The sequence below is a fragment of the Lagopus leucura genome, unplaced genomic scaffold, assembly GCF_019238085.1.
Source record: "Lagopus leucura isolate 7727_CA_CO unplaced genomic scaffold, USGS_WTPT01 Super-Scaffold_760, whole genome shotgun sequence".
Taxonomy (NCBI): domain Eukaryota; kingdom Metazoa; phylum Chordata; class Aves; order Galliformes; family Phasianidae; genus Lagopus; species Lagopus leucura.
Genome location: NW_024962257.1, coordinates 2,910,923 through 2,929,975, shown reverse-complemented (window position 1 = coordinate 2,929,975; position 19,053 = coordinate 2,910,923). Strand labels below are relative to the sequence as shown.

Here is a 19,053-nt window from a genome sequence, read left to right as displayed (position 1 = left end):
GCTGTGCGTGAAAGTTCTTATATCCATTTTAGATAGCATTTAATGTTAAGGACTAGATGAAGTGTTATGAGAAGTAGAAAATAGATTGCTATCAAGTCTTAAGTCTGTCTTCAGGCCAAAGATGTCCCTGCTTCTAAGGGTGTATGTGTAGTCACCTGGGAGAGATCTGTATACCATCTTGATTTGTTCGGACTGCTGCATGTGGTACAAAATCTACAGTTTAACTTGGCCCAGCCTTTCTGTTCTCTCAGCATCATGACTTTCTGTCGGATCCTTCCCTTTTGAGGAAATTACAATGGAATTGCAGGCCTTATTACTCATGTCTAGGTGAAAGCTGTCTGGGGAGCTTCAGAGCTGTTGTGGTGTGGAAGAAGATTTGCACCCGAGTTCTCATAGAAGCAACTGGTTGCTGGTCATCATAGTGGCTCTGTTTGGATTTTAATGCCCTTGTGCTTCAGCTCCTGAGAATGGAAATGGTGTGCTTTTCACGGAGATGAAAGGGGAAGAAAAGTGTTGTAATGCTTCTGCAAGAAGAGATTTTCCCGAAAAATGAGATGAGATGTGTGGGGATTTCAGATTTCAGGCTTTTTGTTTCATTCCAGCAGGGCTCTGCACTGCCTGCTGGTTTTGGCTTGAGAAATGTAAAAAGAGAATTCTTGAATCAGTGTAAAGTATTATCTCGGACCTGGTTGTTTTTATATGGAAAGTATGAATATTGTCTACTTCTTAAAGTGCTGAGTATTGTTCTTGGTCTGTTTCTCACAATTAAACATGCATGGCAAGGATTAAAAACAAATGCTTTTTGAATTTTTTTTTTTAAACTTCAGTTTCAATCTCTTCAAGAATTTTCATGTAAAGAGAAAACAATCCAAGGGATAAAGAGGTGAACCACACCAAGGCTGGAGAGTTTGACCCTGGGTCTGAGAACTAATTGCAGTCGTGCATCTTGGCCTTATCCTGATGCTTGCAGACCTTGGTGCCTTCCCTGCCTGCTGACAGCTGAGACCCCAGCACTCAAACCACAGCAGCTCTTGACACAGCGTTTTTCTTTTTCTCCCAGAAATTCTCTTTGGTTTCCTGTGTTGGTGGAGAAACACCAGGGATTAGCAGTGCTCCTGCCAGGTCTGAGAAAGCCTTTAGTTGTGAGCTGCACAGCTTTGAGACAGTTCAGTAAGAAATGTGCTTCAGATCATCTGATCTCCTTTCTGTCAGCTTATCTGTTTGGGAAAGGCATTGCCCATTTTCAGAGAGAAGCTGCTGTGAATAGAGACAGTGAATGTGACAGCAGTGGGCTCACTGCTAGCCAGGCGAGAGAGAAAGAATGATAGATGTGAAACAAAATATATTGCTTCCTTTTATGCCGGTTCTTCCATTTCTGAATAATGTCACTCTGGTCAGATTAAAAAGATCACTAATTCTTTTAATTGTTGTGGCTCAGAAGCAGTTCTGGAAGCGCCTGCCCTGCTTAGCATGCTGCACTGCTATCCTTTGCTTTGCAGGCTTAATGTATCTTAAATGGAAGCAAAGCGAAAACAGTTCTTGGAACATTTGCATGTGTCTGTGGATGAAGGCTATCAGCAGGAAGGTGATGTTTAACTAAGTGCTGCTGCAGGCTTGCGGGGAATATGAAACACTGATTTCCTATTTCCTGAGCTGTGCTGTTATCCATAAGTGCAATATGTTGAGATACAAGTTTATGTCAATACATATGTGCTCTTCAGAACCCCGTGTGTGGCTGTGGCTGGTGTGCAGGATGTGCTGAGCCACACGGCCACCTGCAGCCCCGTGCTTGAGGGTGTGCTTTCTGCTTTCACATATCAGATTTTGTCCAAGCGTGAAATATCTAATGGCAGCCTTGCCATTTTGGAGTGGACCAAAGGGGGACAGCTGAAAATATGGTGATGCCATGTATGGAAACCAGGCACAGATTACGTGTTCAACAGGTGGCATAGGCATAAGCTCTGCATTTAATAAGTTTAAAATACTTGAAGATCCAGCATGGCTGGATGAGCAGTACAGTGCCTGTTTTGTACTGATTTGGACTGTAGCTGTGTCTGAGTTGGTCATGGGAGAGGCAAGCATGCAGCATGCTCACTGTGCTCGGCCCAGAGGAGTGTGGGCAAAGCCTGCTTGAGATATGACCTCCACGTGGAGATCAGAATGGGAACTGAGCCACTCGGCTGCTCTTTGGAGGCAGACTCAGCTTTATGTTACACAGTCGCAGTTTATGGGGCCCAGGAGGGAGCAGGCAGGAGGCTCAGAAGCTGCCTTTACAAATAAATTAAGTGTTCCTAAAGGCGAGGTGTTCACAGCTATTACAATCCTGTATTTATGTGCAGCCTGCTTTTCCTTGCATTTACATTTAGATCTACCACGATGCTATTAAATGTAATCATTGGCTGTTTTGCCTTACTTTTTGGAGGCATTGAATTTTCGGATTGATTTCTAGAAATGCCCAGCTACCAGCAGAGCCTTGTAGTCAGTTACACTCAGATACATCAGAGTTTTGTTTAATCGACTCACACCAGATCTCATACAGAACCACACTAATTTCTCCTAATGAAGCTGCCGGCCCTGCGAGTCTGGCACTTATAATCCTCTCAGAAATCCTCATTTTCCCCGCTGTTGCAGAGCTGTGCTGTGTGCAGCTTCCTTAATGCACTATGTAGGATTCCCGGGACCTCTCGCTTGGGAAGGTGGTGAGAATAAGCACAATTAGTTGCTGTCAGATTGATGTTGGTGCTGAGGATTCAGCAGGGAAGGCGAGCAGTGCCTGTGGGGCGGCCGTATGGATCTGTTGGTTCCTCTTGTCAGGGCTCTCTCCTGGCAGAAAGATTTGTCTTGAGATGTCAGCAAAACCAGACGCTGTTAATTAGCTCTACATAAATAGATATGGTGCTATTTAATGTGATGGCTGATAGTGTTTTTAGAGTGGAATTAAAAGAAAGTGGAATAAATATTGGAGATATTTTTGTACTCAGGGTCGTCTTTTAACATCTTGTTATGAGACCACATAGGGAGCTTATATACGTTTGTTCTAAGCAAATTGCCAATGCTTCCTGTAAGGAATAAAAAGCATTTTTAAAGGCAACCACCACGGGAAAGCAGAACTTGGGGATGTACCAAGTCATGCCATAGAAGCTGTGAAATTTATCTATGTCCTGTATTTAAAATTCAACCAAGCCTTCAGCATTTATTTTATCTTCAGTTTTGGCTAAAGCTGGAGTGATTTCTCCTTTGTGCCCTCAGTTAAAGCAGTTTACACTGTTCTGGCTTTGAAGAACATAAGTGCCAGCAGTGAGGTGTGTGCTGAACTGGCTTTAGCCTGAAAAAATCCCTAAATTTTACGGTGTACAATTTTTTCATGGAATAGTGTTATTTCACAATCACAGAATCATAGGGATTGAACGGGACCTGCAGATCATCTAGTCCATCTCATCCTAAAGAACGTTCCCTGGCAACACCAAGATCCTGAAAAAGGGAAATTTAAGTAGACTGGGGATTAATAGGCTATCGTTGTCTAGGTTTAGAGAGAAATATCAGGAAAGCACTGAGATCAAGAAGGTTAGGCTTTGAGCTGACTTAATGCAGTAAAAAAAAAAACTGTATGAAGTTTATAACAGGCAAATGCACTTATGGATTTTCAAATAATTCTCAGGCTGTTGAATGCTATCAGTAAGTAATAGTTGGAGCTATTAAATCAATAATGTAAATGTATTCATGAATTCAAGTGAAATTGATTGACTGTTCATTAGATTGATTTAAGTGATTCCAAGTAGACTTCTCAATTTATGTTCATTTGGAGATATTTTAAATACTGTGATTAAAGATGGAACTGTAGAATCCTTAGAGTTCGAAGGGACCTTTAGAGGTCATCTAGTCCAAATCCCTTGCAATGCCCAGGGACACCACAGCTCCATCAGGTTGCCCAGGGCCTGATCCAGCCTCTCCTCCAAAGTCTCCAGGGATGGGGCATCAACCACGTCAGTAGGCAACCTGTTCCATCACCGTCCTCACTATAAAAGGCTTTTTCCTTATAGCCAATCTAAATCTCCCCTCTTTGAGCTTGAAACCATTTCCCCTTTTTCTGCTGCCACAGACCCTGCTAAACAGTCTGTCCTCTTCTTTCCTGTAGCTTCCCTTCAAGTACTGAAGGCTGCTCTCAGGTCACCTTGCAACCTTCTCTTCTCCAGGCTGCACAGCCCCAGCTCTCAGCCTGTCCTCACAGGAGAGGTGTTCCATCCCTTGGATCATTTTTGGGACCCTCCTCTGGATGTACTCCAGTGTCTCCATGCCTCTCCTGTACTGAGGGCTCCCCATGTGGGTGCAGTAATCCATGTGAGGCCCCAGCAAAACAGAGTAGAAGGGCAGGCTCACCTCCCTCAGTCTGCTGACCACACTTCTTTGGATGCAGCCCAGGGTATGGTTGGCTTTCCAGGCTGTGAGGGGCACATTGCTGGCTCACATCCAGCTTCCCATCCACTGTAAGAAGTATTTGAACAACCAGTGACTGAAGTCCCAAGTTTCACAGACTAGCACCTTTCCCTGCCTTTAATGTCTTTCCAAAAATCCAATAAAAATCCAATAAACTGAAGATTTTCTTCTTTTACATCGAGATCTTCATCTTTCCTGGTTCATTCAAAGATATTCTTCTGATCTGTGTTCATGTAACCATTTGCTCCCATAGGGGTTGTTAGGCTCTGCCAAAGGGGGGGGGAACCAGAATCCTCAAAGCAACTACACAGACAACTTATTGCAAGAAAAATGCCCTGGGAAGTGAGTTGCTTTAATTCAAACCCTCAGGCGCAAGTTAGAAGCCTTGAAGAGTACTTCCCATGTAGATAAGATGGCAGTTTCTTATCACTTTTTAATGTTGAGTTTAATATGTATTAGTTGGGCAAATCTGTTTTTTGGTACTTCTACACCTACCATATACTTTCATATTCTCTGTTTTCATGATGCTTGAAAGCTTGTTTATGTACAAGAGCAAGATTCTCCTGTACAGTGTGTGCAAGAAAAAAAACAGTGGTTGGAGGCTAAACCGTGTTAAATTGGCCATTAAAAAGAAGTGGTAGAATGATGTTGGACGTGGGAGGCTGTCTCAAGCACTGCTGGAATGTGCAGGTTTCTCTGAGACCTCTGGTGATTATTTGCATAGGAAAAGCCCAATCAGAATATCAGTGTGTTTTTTAAAAAAGAAAGGAAAATCCTTACCTGCAATACTGCATGTGGGTGTCAGGGACAGGAATTTTCTCAGTGTCCCCCAGCAGTGAGCTGCTGAGCCCTCATTTCAGTTTCCACTCAGTTTTCCCCTGAGAGCTGTGGCTCTTTGTTGTGCCTTCAGTTTCACTGTAGACCTGAGTATCACTCCCCATCTCTTCTCCCCCCGCTTAATTTTTCTCAAGGCATGTTGCCCAATGTTAGGAATAATGAGAGAAGTGATTCATTATTAATAAGTTAACCTAGACTATATAGGGCTTGACTTTTTCTCTCTGCCTCGGTGAGTTTGATGTGTGCTTTCCTTCCAGAGAAAAAAGAAAAAGTAAATTCTGCACAGAATAGCCCTGGGCTTCTCTTTATGAAATGTGTGCTTCTGTGCAAGTGGGCTGATGGTAAATTGGAAGCATTTCATTGCTGCTGATGGCAAAGTGATGCTTCATAGTTCGATGGAGATTCCCAAACTCTGTCAGTCTTCTGCTTCTTGGAGTCAGCATGGTTTGGTAGAGAAAGAATAGGGAGAAAGAAAAGATATTAAAAAAAAAAAGAAAAAGAAAAAGTAGTCATTCTTAGAGGATAGCCATCTTTAGAGGATAAAGTACACTTGTATTTCTCCAGTGCAGTCCCATGCCACTACTGCCCTATGCATTTACTTTGTTCATTTCCTTTCTCAAAACTCTCAGGGTTATCCTGCTGCTGCAAAATCCTTATGTGGTGTTTCTTTGGACATCTGATGGCTTTGATTGAGGGGTGGATCTTACACAAGAATATTCTGCCTGATTTCTGGCTGTTGGTGTGGCAGACGGGGTTATCAGTAGCTACTATTGCATCTTCAGGCTGTTATTCCTGCAGTGTCTGTCCTGTGCGTAGGTAAGGCCGCGGCTCATGGCATTGTCGTGGTGGGCTTTCCTCTCTTGACAGAGGGAAGTTGGGTCAGCAGGTGCTGTGTTCTCCACTCCTGTGATGGAACATGGTGTTCCTCTGGCTGTGGTGAGGAAGGGCTGTTTGCGGAGGAGATTTGCTCAGTACCTTGCTGTGCTGTGTAAGCAAAGAGTCCTTCTATCAATTCATACAGGAACTAACCCTGCCTTTTTAAAGGTCATTTCTGTCTCAGTCAGCTTTTAAAGTTCAAGAGGAAATAAACTGCTTAGAGTTGGCATTTTTCAAGTCAAGTGTCAACTTTCCAAGCCCCCAGGCCAGGGGATGTGAAGGAAGGAGAGATTAATAAGAGAGCTGCTTGCTTGTTACAGTGATTGTGCAGAAACCTTTTTTCTTTCTTCTTTATGGGGCTTTGGAATGAAATGGAACATTGTTGAAATATCTCACTTTCTCCTTTTCACTTTGCAATGCAAAAGTATCCAAAGCTCTTTAGAAGTGCTGCTTTTCCACTGACAGCAAGAGGGGAGTTTGTCAGCTCTGGTGAAGTAGGACACAAGAAACGTTTTATGACAATGCCAATACCTGAAAGCTCTTTTAACCACAGAATCTTATTATCTGGTGAGAATAAAATGCACTTTCAGAAAGTAGCTGTGGTCTCCAAGCAGGTGTTTGCCCTTAACTGCATTGACGCCTTTTCCCATGCAGGGGATGGTGAATCAATAAGGAAATAAACAGGACGAACAAGCTTTATTAACCAGGTAGGGCAAGGCAACAGGGGAGACGATAATGGAAGGCAGGTGGCAGGCGAAGGGCATGTTGAGCATGGGCACTGTGCTGGCTGTCAAAGCGCCTGCACTGAAGGTGGGCTGTGGAGGTCCTGGTGCTGTGAAGTGTTGGGTGGCTCTAGGCAAGCAAAATACAGGAGAACACCACCAAAAAAAGCCCACAGTACTATTTCTTAAAGTGTCAGGGCAATCAACCTTGCCAAACACCTCTTTGTTTTTCAGTTCTCTGTTCTTAACCTTCTTGGTTTGGCTGGTACAGCTACAGATGAGTGTGGCAATGCTGTGCTCTGTGTGCCCATCGCGTGGTGGGAGATGGTGGTGGTGGTGCATGAGGGGTTGTGTTTCCAAATAGCTTTAAACTAGGAATATTTTATACGCAGGTGACCACAATGCAAAACCACATATAGTACTACTTTTTTTTTACTCCTGTTGACTTTTTATGTCTTTTCTTGCTTGCTTTTCCTTAAAGAGGAGCTCTTTAGAAAATTTGGATCTCTGAAAGCTTTTCTTTCCCATGCAGATCTCTTCCTGCTTTGGGCTTGGCTCTGTCGCTGCCCTCCAGGGGAGCTGGTGGCTGTTGTGCAGCATGGGAGAGAACAGTTCTCTTCGGAAGCATGCTGCCATTCCAACGGCTGACAAAACCTCTTCCAATAGAATAGAGAGATGCAGCCCTCATTCTTTGGTAAAAGGAGATTTTGGCTATTCTTGAATACTGTTTCTGATGGGAAGCTTGTGGTAGCACAAACTGGTGGACTGCTTGATGCCATAGCATGCTGCATCTGTGAGGAAAGACGTTCTTTTTTTCAGCTACTAATTTATAGTTTGGAAATTGAATATGACTCATGTATGAGAGAGATGAGATGACTGCGTACTCACCCAAGAAAATTCAATAAAAAAGCGCACCAGAGTAAAATTTGAGCTAGATGAGATCTGCTGGTATGCATTCAGAGTAAGCAGCCCCCTCCCACCTCCCTACCCCAGATTGGCAATCAGAGCCAAGATCAGCCTGAACCAATGCCAAGAGCTTTGGAGAAGTCAAATAAAAGAGCAAATGAAGAGTGATACTTCTCATATTTTTCCTTAGTTCAAAGCTTAAGGATTTCTTGAGGCAGAGGTGATATCTTTTTGTAGCTAATAGCCCGTGATGAATTTCTGTCCGTTAATTTGTTTAGCTCTCCACCTGAAAGAGGCAGTGAACAATAGCTCCTTGTTCACCTCCTGCCACTCATGATTTTGCAGACTCATGATTGTTTTCATTCTTTGCAGACAGCTGTAGCAGAGTATGGTGCAGTTGAATATCTGATTTTCTGCATCAAATCAGTTTTTCATAGTTGTGGGAAACAGGACTGAGTAGTGTCTGACAGGGACATGAGAGCTTGGGCAGCAAAGATTTATTAGGGCTGGTCATCGTTATTCCACGTTCAGTGGAGAGGGGAGGAATGATGTTAGTATGGTGAAGTGAGTATTAAAAAGCTTCTTCCTCCACATCCTAGGAGAGAGAAATAAAGAGCATTGAGGCAACCACAGTGCCCCAAAATGTCCCCTCCACACATCCCCAGGAAACCAAGGCAGCCTGGCACCCAGCATTGGTGCAAGCTGAGTCCTGCTGCTGCTGAGTGAGTTCAGTGGTAACGTTTGGCTTGGAAAGAAGGAGTTCTGCTGCCTTGAGTACAGCCCCAGTGCTCCAGGTGCAGGTGCTGTGGTGTGAGCTGCAGCAAACCCACGGAGAACGCTCAGAGGTTTGCTATTTTAACAGCTGGGATTAGAGCAAGGAAGTCTGCTATAGGCACGTAAGCCAAGCAGAGGTGACAGTATGCATGTGTCTTACACATGCTGAACTTGTAAGACAAAGTGATGAGTGCCTGTGTTGTCTTAGGGGTCAACTGAGTCACAAAAGTGATGCTCTTGTGTTCTTCAATTGATAACTGCTGTTTTATGAGTGAGACAAAACCAAAGTAGTCTGGTTGCCGTGTCTTTAAATATATTTCCCTGTAACGGCTTCACCCCAAAATTACAAATCTGACCTTTATGCTCATCTAGTGATTTTGAATTGTGAATTGCCACATAAAGACTATTTACTTGTCCACCTGACTGGTTTCTGTATAAAGTATTCATTGCAAAGAGATTGCATAGTGTGCAGCATTGTATTATTAAACATTTAAAAATATTGATGCAGGAGAATTGATGTAACCGAGCTCTAAATTTAATCATTTTGACACTTCTTTCCACAGTGACAGCTTTATTCCTGTTGCCTTATATTGGCATGAAAGTTCTTTGAGTTAATTTGGGGGGAGGAAATTAGAGGGAAGATGCCTCTGTGCTGTGCAGATAAGATGTAAAAGTGCCAACAGTTTCATGGAAGCTCTGGGTGGCAGTAGGGAAAAGCCATGGAAAGCTTTAGGATTAAGGATAGCAGGATGTCCTGAGTCAGTGGAAAACAGCTGCATGGAAGACTGCTGTTGATTTCAGCTGCGCTGTCAGTGCCTTTCACGAGCCCAAAGTTAGGAACAACCTAAAGACCAAGCCCTGAGGACTGCCTCTGTGGCATCAGATAGGAGCTCTGGCACAGGTGAGGACAGGAATCACCTGTTTGCAGGAGAACCTTTCAGTTGCCTTAATGTGAGATCAATCTCTTCAGGCAATTTCTGTTCTTCATCAGTCTCCCAAATTCTGCAGCAAATGAGACCCTGCAGAAAGAAGATGCAGTTTGCAGTGAATCCTGGTTTGTTGGGAGAGTGTGGCAGAACAGATCCACCCAGGGACATGGTGGATTTTGTTCTGAGTCATGATTACAGGTCATGTTATTTGGGCATGGGACTTCTAAGACCTTTGCAGTCTTAATATGCATCTAATATACTTTTAATAATTGCCAAGTCTTTTCTAATGCTCTATTTAGTGTAGCTTGTATCATGCTAGACTGCTTTGATGCAAGAGGGTGGGAGGCAGGCAGGAGGTAAAGCTACATTGGTGTGTATGAGAAAGAAAGGCCAAGAGCAGCGGTGTGCCGGAGCAGCTGTTAGGGGCAGCTGAGCAGCTTCTCAGCCCTTCCTTTCCTTTTATCTGCACTGATGTCCCATGGGTACGTGCCAGGGGTAATTCTTAATTCTCTAGGTTTATTTGCTGTCAACAAGTATCCATTACGAATTCTCTCGTGAGTTCCCAGTGAAAGCCTGGACAGGTTTTCACTGCCAAAAGCGTGCTGCTGAAAGGCTGAGCCACAGCTTGGAATTCTGATGAGGCCTATGCTGGGGTCCAGCACTGGGTTGCTCTGTGAGAAATATTGCTGACAATTTTGCCTTCCGTAAGTTCATTCAAGTATTCTGAAATTCACCTGTACAAAAAAAGCGTGTCTGAACGATAATATACTCTGCTCATTTCACTGTGGAGTATGGTAATGCACACTGGAAATGAGCTCTCATTGGAAAAGGTCATTGGAAACATCTGTAGAAGTTTCCCAAAGCTGTAATGAGTCATGAGTATGAGGTCTTGCTTGTTATATTGCAGTGGAGAGTTTAATGTTTTGTTTTTCTCATCTAAACACTTTGATCCTCTTTATTTATTAAGATAAGCTATTATCTAACTGTCAAGAGCCTAGAATTTCAGCATTTTTGTTTGCTGACAAGTTTGCTCAGCACAGCCGTTCTCCAACTCGCTTCATTCCCTGCTTCAAGCAAATTTCCCTTTTTTCACTCCTATTAATCCTTTATCTCGTGCTGCCTGTTCCTGAATGACTCTTCTCTCCCAGGAAGGGTTTGGCTGTAGAGCAGCCACCTGAAGTATTGGTCACTCTTGCTGTCTGTGCCGTGTTTCTGCTCTTCGTGCCCAGGCTGCAGAATCAAGCCCACAGCTTGACAGCTCGCTGGGATGGAGGATCCTCCCTGAGCCAGAGCGTTCATGGGAAAACCTTTACAACACGCACAGTACTGAATTGGATTGAGCAGAGAACTGTGCAGTGCGCTCACCTCACTTCTGATGGTGCAAGAAATTGGATTCAGTCTCTTACAGCTGGGTGTGAGCGGGGCTGGTGGGGAAGCATGGGGATCAATGCGCTGTCTGAGTAGGGAGGGGGAAGAAGGAAAAGATTGGTACAAGAGCTGTGAGAAGTTTTGTTTTTCTTTGTCGTATTTACGTGGACGTGAGCTCATCCAGCCCACAAATGGTTATAGATTGGTAACTGATGGGGCCAACTGCATTATTCATTATGATTCGGATTGAAATGAAATCATGGAGGGCAATTTTCTGTCTCACTCTTCAAGGTCAGATGAGAGTATTTATTATTCCCTCTCTGTTTATCTGTGAATGCAAATTGAATTTGGTGATTCAAATTGATGAAATGTTAGAAATATAAAACTCATCAGAGCTGACAGGAAGAGAAATTACTGGGTAGAGCTGGCCAGTGACTTCACCATCCCATGTACAGGCCTCTCCTTTGATTAGTAATTATTTCAATCTTTGGGTTTTCTCATTCCCTGTTTTGTTTCAGTTGTTGTGATTTTTGTTCTCAAAGAAAAAAGTGCAGTAGCACTTCAAAGCATGTAGAATCTGAATTAGATGATGTAAATAAAGCCAGCTGCAGAGAGGATGCTTGGATCCTGGCTGGAGAAAAGGTTGTTTCAAAATTCTTCCTTGGTGCTTTTGTTTTTTCTCTCTCCCCAGCAGTTTCCTTTCTCCAGTAGTCTTTTGCCTTGCGTTCCTTGTCTTCCAGGGACTGCTCTGGCTGTTCCCAGCAAGATTATGGTCTGCTGGGGAAGGGAATGGACGCTGCTGTTGTTTGGTGCTCGGCCTGTTGCTCATGGGCTGACCTTCAGCACAAGCTGGACCTGCCATGACAGGTGAAAAGCAGAACCTGTGGAAGGACCAAATGAGCACATCCTCCCACTGAAATAATCAGAATGGAGCTGTTCTGCTCACAGCTCACTGCAGTTCAAACAATTCAGTGAATCTTGGCTCGGTTGAATGTATCAGCCTGTTGTCGTGAGGCGTTGTTGTAGCATGTTCCCAGTTCTCTGCAGTGAACTTCTAAAACTTGTAAGGTGGGGATTATTCTTATCTCAGAGTAGGAGTGGAAAATCCTTATCAGTGAATGCTCTTTAAAAACAGGCAGTCTGTAATTGCCAAATGCCATATGCAAAATCATGATCCGAAGATGGATGATACGCACGACGTGCTAATAGTTGTGGAGAACTGTTGGTTTTCTAGCTTCTGCTTTAATTGCTTCCACATCATTAAGGATACTCGGTATGTATTCCTCTACCAGACACTGCAAACAGAAGAGTAAGTTTGGGTCAGGATGCAAATGTTGATTCATAACAGGAGCAGTGAATATTTAGATGTAGCAAAAGCCCTTAATAGATCTGTGTACGTAAGCTGCTATAAATCACTTTGTCTATTCAGCTATCACTTTTTTCCTGTAGCCAGTTCTGCAGAAGATGGCAACGTTATCAAGTTAGTAAGCACCCAACAGGCAGCGTGGGTTCAGTGGCTTTTAAATATCAGTAAAAGCTGTATTTACCAAATGAATGTCATTAACATAAGCTTTGGCCTTATGAACACTTGAGGTTTAGAGGCTTGGAAAAAAGACAGTAATGCCTGTAGTTATCTCACCCTTGAAAGATTTTAGTTTCCACAAATCAATGATGTATGTATTTGGCAAATGATTCATTTTTCAGCTTAAGATCAAAACAAGCTAGAGAAGTCTCTCATTCATTGTTAAATTAAGGCCTTGCTTTCGTTCTCATCTTGATGGTGGATGTAGAAAGCGTGTTTATTAGCATGATAGTAAATCCCACGCTGAGGGCTTGATTAGATCCTCCCAAGGTGAGGCAGTGCTGTGGCAGCAGAGCTGAGGGATGCTGTGCTGTGTGTGCCCACCTGGCTGGGGAGGGAGAGGGCCCTGATGTGTCCTCTGTGTCAGTCCGACCTCCTGACAGTCCATTAAAGTTGCTGCCAGGACATAAAATTGGTCTCCTTTCTGTTCCGTAGCTTCACTTTGAAGGAACTGAAGTTCTGAGCCTGATATTTATGCTGCTGGTTGGGGAGTAAAATTAAATACTGCCTCAGTGATAAAACGTGCTGTCAGTGTACCAATAAAGCTCCCAACATCTGCCCGCTCCTCGCTCATTTCACCTCTCCACACAAGCAAAATAATTCTTCGTGTTGTTCCCTCATTGTAATTAGAGTCTGGCCCAGGACTTGTAGGTAGAGCAGCAACGTGATGTAGGAGCTGCTTATTTTTGAGTGATTTTTTGATTCGTGGAAACCCTATAGGGTGAGATGCTGGGAATGGAGGCTAAGGGCATCGCCTCCAGAGAGGCCATGGGCACACTGTTCTGCTTCTCAGTGGACAACAGGAAGGCACGTGGAGTTACCTTGCTATCTGTGCCTTCATGTTAGCTTTTGAAACTTGAGAACTGGAATGAAAAATAACATTTTTCTCCCATCCCTCCGTTCTCAGCTGCCAGTGCAGTGTATGACTTTGTGTGCTGTCTACAAACACGTGGGCATGTAGAGAAGGATGCACGTTGTCAGGCCTCAAATATTGGTACAAAGCAATCTCCCTTCCTCTTTTTTTGCCTCATTAGTTTGTGTGCCGAGCTTTTCATTTTGTTCTGTGTGGCGATGCTGATAGCTGCAGTGTGACTGTTACAGTGTGACTATTACACACAGGCAGCAGCACTGCTGTTGTTTTCCACCTGTGCTCCTCTGCTGTTCTTCCCATCCATGCTCCAATCCCAGCATATTCTCTTTGGTGCCATCCTCCTCCCTGGTGCTTGTCCCTGCTAGGTGCACAGGGCTGTGCTCTTCCTCAGCTGCAATGTGACCAGGCGCTTTTCCTCTTCCAGCTGTCCTTTGCTGCTGCACATAGATACCTGCTTTTACTTTCAGGCTGACAAACAGACAGCTTGTGGCATCCCGTCTGCTTTTCCTGCTGTTTTCTGAGTGCCTGTAAGGTGGTGAGTTGGTTGCTGAAAGGATGGAGTAGTTTGAGTAACGTTTAACGTATCACTGGGGCAGGTGGAAGCTGAGAGCTGCTCTTCTAATTTTTTTTTTTTTTTTGGAGGCAAATTATTAAAATGTATCTTGCAGCTTCTGTTTTCACTGTCTGCTGTCATTGTTCTCAGTATTTCAAAGAACACTCTGGAAAATGAAGTTTTATCATTAAGATTACACTAAAGTGGATTACAAAAGGGAAAAGCAAAATACGAAGAGTCTCAAGAGCTCAGAACAGAACGATGTTGGCATCTCATTCACGAGGATGTGGAGCAAGGAACATTAACAGGCTGATAAACAGAAATGACTTTTTCTCCTTTCGGCTTAAAAGGTTCACTTTGAACTGGCAGAGGTTTTAAAAAATGCCAGTTCTCCACACTTACACTGAATGGAGAACTTTGAGCTTGTTTTTCGTTTTTCTAAATGTTTGGTTTGAACAAGCAAAATGCTTTTGGAAAGCCGTAGGTGTCACTAGTGTGGAAGAGAAGTGCCCAGTTCTGACTGCAATGGTACTTGCTGCTGCTGGGCATTCAAATCCTGCTTTGTGTCACTAAGGAATAGAACTTTCCTTTTGGATTTATTTTTTTTTCATAGAAGATGGCTTTTGTCATATTTGGTGCAGTTTCTGGAAGGATTATCAATCTGTCCCAAGAGAGGAAGAAAGGATCTCAATAATTTGCTTTGGCATGGTGTGAAGAGTTGTAAGGAAGCTGGATTTCACACTTCTCATATTAGGGAAACCTATGTTAGCAGATTCAGTTCAGAGAGTTTAAGTATTGTCACTGCTTTCAGACATCTCTGGTGGTTAAATTCTATCTACATTAACATCACATTCAGCTCGGTCTGAAATACAAACAGAAGATGATGTTCTTTCCAAGTGCCATGCCACAGCTGAGGGAATTGCCCATTTGTTTCCCTTTGCTTAACTTTCCTTATGTATTTAAGCAATTCTTTTCCAAGCCTGTTTGAGAGCAATGTCTGAATGCCTGAGCTATCCTTGAGGTCTGAACTTCACACATTTGCTATTTCAAGAAGGAAACCCATCCTATGTCTTTCTTTTCTATCTGAATGTCAGCATGTTAACCCATTAGCTTGCACAGCACTTTCACCTTCTGTGTGTTACTGCCTAAGCTACTTGTATGTGCTTGTGACGTTTGGCATCTTAATTCCAGCACGTAGTTTTATCCAATGTACACAAAATGAGGACTCAATCTTTTTGTCGTCTTTAGATTTTGACTTCTCAGAAACTTTTAAATAAAGATTTATTCTATAGAATGTCAACAATTACTTATCTCTATTAGCCTGTGGAATTCTCGTGCTGTTGAACAAGAACAAAGCTGGTGTTTCCACTGAGTATGCACAAGATTGAACTTGAGGTGTCTGCTGAGTTGTGATGCAGAAGAAGCATCAAGTGCAAGGCTGCTGTTGCCTCACGTTCCGTCACTGTAGATAATGTTTGTGGGCACAGGTTCTCTTTTTAATTGACCAATTAAAACAGAACCAAGGATGTAATGGTACCTTGCTAATTAAATTATCCATTTTCAAATGCACCTTTAGCATTGTTCAACTTTCCCATCAGAATACAACAAGGAAGAGTCAATTTCCACAGTCCATTTCTGAATGGGTCCAAACTGAACTGGAGCCTTGCACGTTTTCCTTATTCACCTGGTGTTTTATTATGCACGTTCCTCTTCAAGGAGAGGAATTTTGAGGTTCAAAATAGCTGTTTGGGGATTTCAGTGAATTCCAACATAAATTTCCCTGGTACAACTCAATGACCTGGCAGTTCAGGATGGACTTAATTTAAGCTGAGAGTCTTTTAAGGCACGGTTCTCTTTGAGATTTATCTAAGCAGTGTCTTAAAATGATGGGGAGCCAAGCTCTTCTGGTTTAATCGAGAGTCATGTCCACATTGCAAACAGAGTGCTAACTGCCTCAGAAGACATTTATCTTTCAACGTAGGTTGCTGAAAAGAGCGAGTGCAGGTGGTGGCAAGGTGAATATTATTTTTCTCTCAAAGCAGATCATAATAAACCTCCATTTTGCTTTTACTTTGTTAGGAGAGGGGGAAAAAAAAAGGAAAAGGTGCAGTAGGAACCAGGATCTTGCGTTGTTTGTTGAAGATGAGCTGTCTTCTCAACCTGATTTTAGATATGCAATTAATTAATTGCCTTGTGTATGTGAGGTTCCAGTAATCTCTTATGCTGAACAAGAAGGCCGACACTGCCATAGTTTTCTCCTATCTTTTTCTGAGAAAAGCTGATAAGGAGGCTGCAGCTACTCCTAATGATTCCAGCAGTGCAGCTGTGACATGACATGGCAGCAGCCCCCGTGTCCTGCTTCTCTGTGGTCTTTCTGGTCCCTCTGATTAAGAGGCAATGCTCAGGGTTTCACTAGCCTTTGTTATCTTCCCTAGTGCCCGAATACTGGAGAAGGCCCGACAGCAGCTGCAGGAGGAAATTCTACAGGTGCAGAGCCAGCTCTTGGATGAGAAGAAGAAGCGCGAGCAGCACGAGGCCCTGGTCAGGCGTCTGCAGAAACGTGTGCTGCTGCTCACCAAGGTGAGGGTGCCGATGATGTCTGTAGGAGCGTGTCCTTATTCCTTCCTCCAGGTGTTTCTTCTGTGTTCACTCCAGTTAACACTGCTAAGTTACTCTGGGGACTTCGCGTAGCAGATGCTGTAAAAGTGACGTGAAACTTGTCTTCGGGGCTGCAGTGGGGTAAAGGTACGAGAACATTGTAAGGCTTTGTTAGTGTGCTCCTCCATCTGGGCTCCTGCTCTGTTGGCAATCTGTGGCTCAGTCTCAGGCATGACATTTGTGCGAGGGCAGGGAATTGAATCATGTTGTCTCCAGAGTGTTTTGAGCCACTGAGGGGAATTTATAAAGGCTTTCGCTGCCTCACCTCCTTTCCTGAAGAGAACGAAATGACTGCACCTTGTCAGCTGTTTCCGTGGAAAAACAATTTACAGAGTAAGAGAATCGCCCTCCTCTAACGCTGAAAGTCTGTTCAGATATAATGGCAGGCACTAGACCAGTAAATTGAAAATACATTTTAAGATTCCTTCTATAGGGTATTTCAAAAAGTCTGCATTATCCTATATCGAGTGTGCTTCCCTGATGAAATTCTATACAATAATTTTCAAGTCTGCAGAGCATTGAAAAATGTTATATTAAATTCCGAGGGAGCTCTTTCCCCAATGGGAATAATAATTCTTTCTAGTAAGAATGATATAGACTTCAGTTTCAATAATATTCCTTACAAAACTTCACTCATCTAAAGCAATCTGCCTGATATCATCAAACTGCTCACGTAGATAAGCCTGTGTGTGTGCATAAGGTCAGAATGGAGAAGTTGGGGTGAGAGAAGAAGCCAGACACGTTGTCATGCATGGGGAGGAAGGTGCTGGCTGTGGGAGTGTCTGAGCAAGCAGAAAAGGGGCTCGTCTGTTGGTAGTGCTGGAGGCTTTAATCTTTAGTCAAGTAAAGTATTTTGTTTGGTTTTATTTGCTGTGCACTCCGTTCTGTTTAATTCTGTGTTAGTGTTGAGCCAAGGAGTCCGTGGTAGATGGTAAGCAAGGCCTCTAGGAGCAGGAAGGAACTGGAGGATATTTTTCCACCGCTTCTGACTGCAGAATTTGGTGCCATGAAGAGTCTTGTAAGCGAGAAGAGGACAGCAGTTTTTGCCTTTGCACCAAGGCAGGCACTGAAGTCAGGATGGTCGGGCAAAACCTTCCCAGTGGAAATAGAAAAGGCATTTCATCTCAGCAGCAGCCGAGCCTCCGTTGTTCTGGTTTGATAATGGTGTGGCTGGTTGTGACACAGGTGAATGCTGAACCTGATAGAAAGCCTTTACAGCCTTTTCAGCCGTGCAGTGTGGCTCTGGGCTGCTCGGATCTAAAGGGAGTTTCTCAGATGGGCTTCTGAACTATTCCCTTTGCTAACTTATTTCCAGTAATCATCAGAAATCTCTTTTCTCAGTGAATACAAAATAACTTTGCTATCATTACTTCTGTAATTACTGGACAAAAAGACAATACTTTGTCGTGTAATGGATTGGACTCTACTACAGTACTATAGATCCTTAATTTGTTTGCTGTCCCCTTCACCCCCACTCGTGGGGAGAAATAGAGGAAAAGTTGGAAGTGTCCTTGATCAAACCAGAGCAGATAAACTCATATTTTGTCAGTGAAAGTTTTCAGTGTGCTGAGTGATTCCTCCACTGCCCTGCTTTAAAGGAATAAAGACTTTGCTATTCTCTGAAAATTTATATTCCATCCAGGGAATGCTAGGATCCTTTGTGGAGGAGTACGTGCATTCTGGTACTTTGGCAATCTTCTCTTGGCACTGCTGCTCCCACTGGTTGCTCTCTCATGCAAAATCAGAAGGAATTTCATTTAATTAAAAAAAGTACGATATTGTGATTTAAAATGAGATTGAGCAAATGTACTGCCTGTTAAAAATAATTATTTTACATTGAAAGCGTATCACCTAGAATGGTATTTAATCATCTAATTAGTGGCATCAGTAGTACAGTGTGCTTCTGTCTATGTAAATGGAGAAAGGAAAAGATGAGCTCTCTCTATTGAGTCTTTGTCTTGTTAAATAGGACTGTGAAAATCTAATTTGGGAGAGACTTTTATATATATGATTGAATCAGTATTGCTTCTGATACTATGGTTTTTGCATTTGTGCATGTTTGACCCTCTGGTAGGGCAGTGAGTGTGCTCCTGTATTCTGAGCAAATAAGGACTGAAAGACTTCAGACACATTTAACAGTGCAAGTTTAATCCAGCAACAGCTATCTGTTCTCTGGGATCAAATTGTAACCTGGAAGTCTCAGGTCTTGAATGCATTTTAAAACATCAGTAGAAAACGATAAGCTGTTCTTCATTTGGTAATGGCAGTACCTAATATTTTAGTTATAAACATTCAGATGACATTTCCTTTCTGATCTGATTCCTTCTCAGATTTTATGGCTACTGAATTTTGTCTCCAGATTCAAGCAGTATTTTCTGATTTTCGTGGGTTGCTCTTGTTCAGTCTGGCTCATTTTCTACTTGCCACAGACTCTTTTACTTGGTTGCTCTTATATTTTCATTTTGGTGCATTTAACTTCTCCCTCCATTGCTTGCTTCCTTGCCTCATTTGCTTCTTTTGGGCTTTCTTGACCTTACTCAGGC

At 43.1% G+C, this 19,053-nt stretch overlaps 1 protein-coding gene across 6 annotated transcripts in view; it reads left to right on the top strand.

Annotated features, from left to right (window-relative positions):
• The window catches only part of MAD1L1 (mitotic arrest deficient 1 like 1), a 320,530-nt gene that overhangs the window by 75,384 nt on the left and 226,093 nt on the right, over positions 1–19,053 (top strand). For all 6 annotated transcript variants that reach the window (XM_042864053.1, XM_042864057.1, XM_042864058.1 and 3 more), the window contains one exon: positions 16,288–16,432. In XM_042864053.1, coding sequence (XP_042719987.1) covers positions 16,288–16,432 — 145 coding nt within the window. The remainder of the gene's footprint in view (positions 1–16,287; positions 16,433–19,053) is intronic.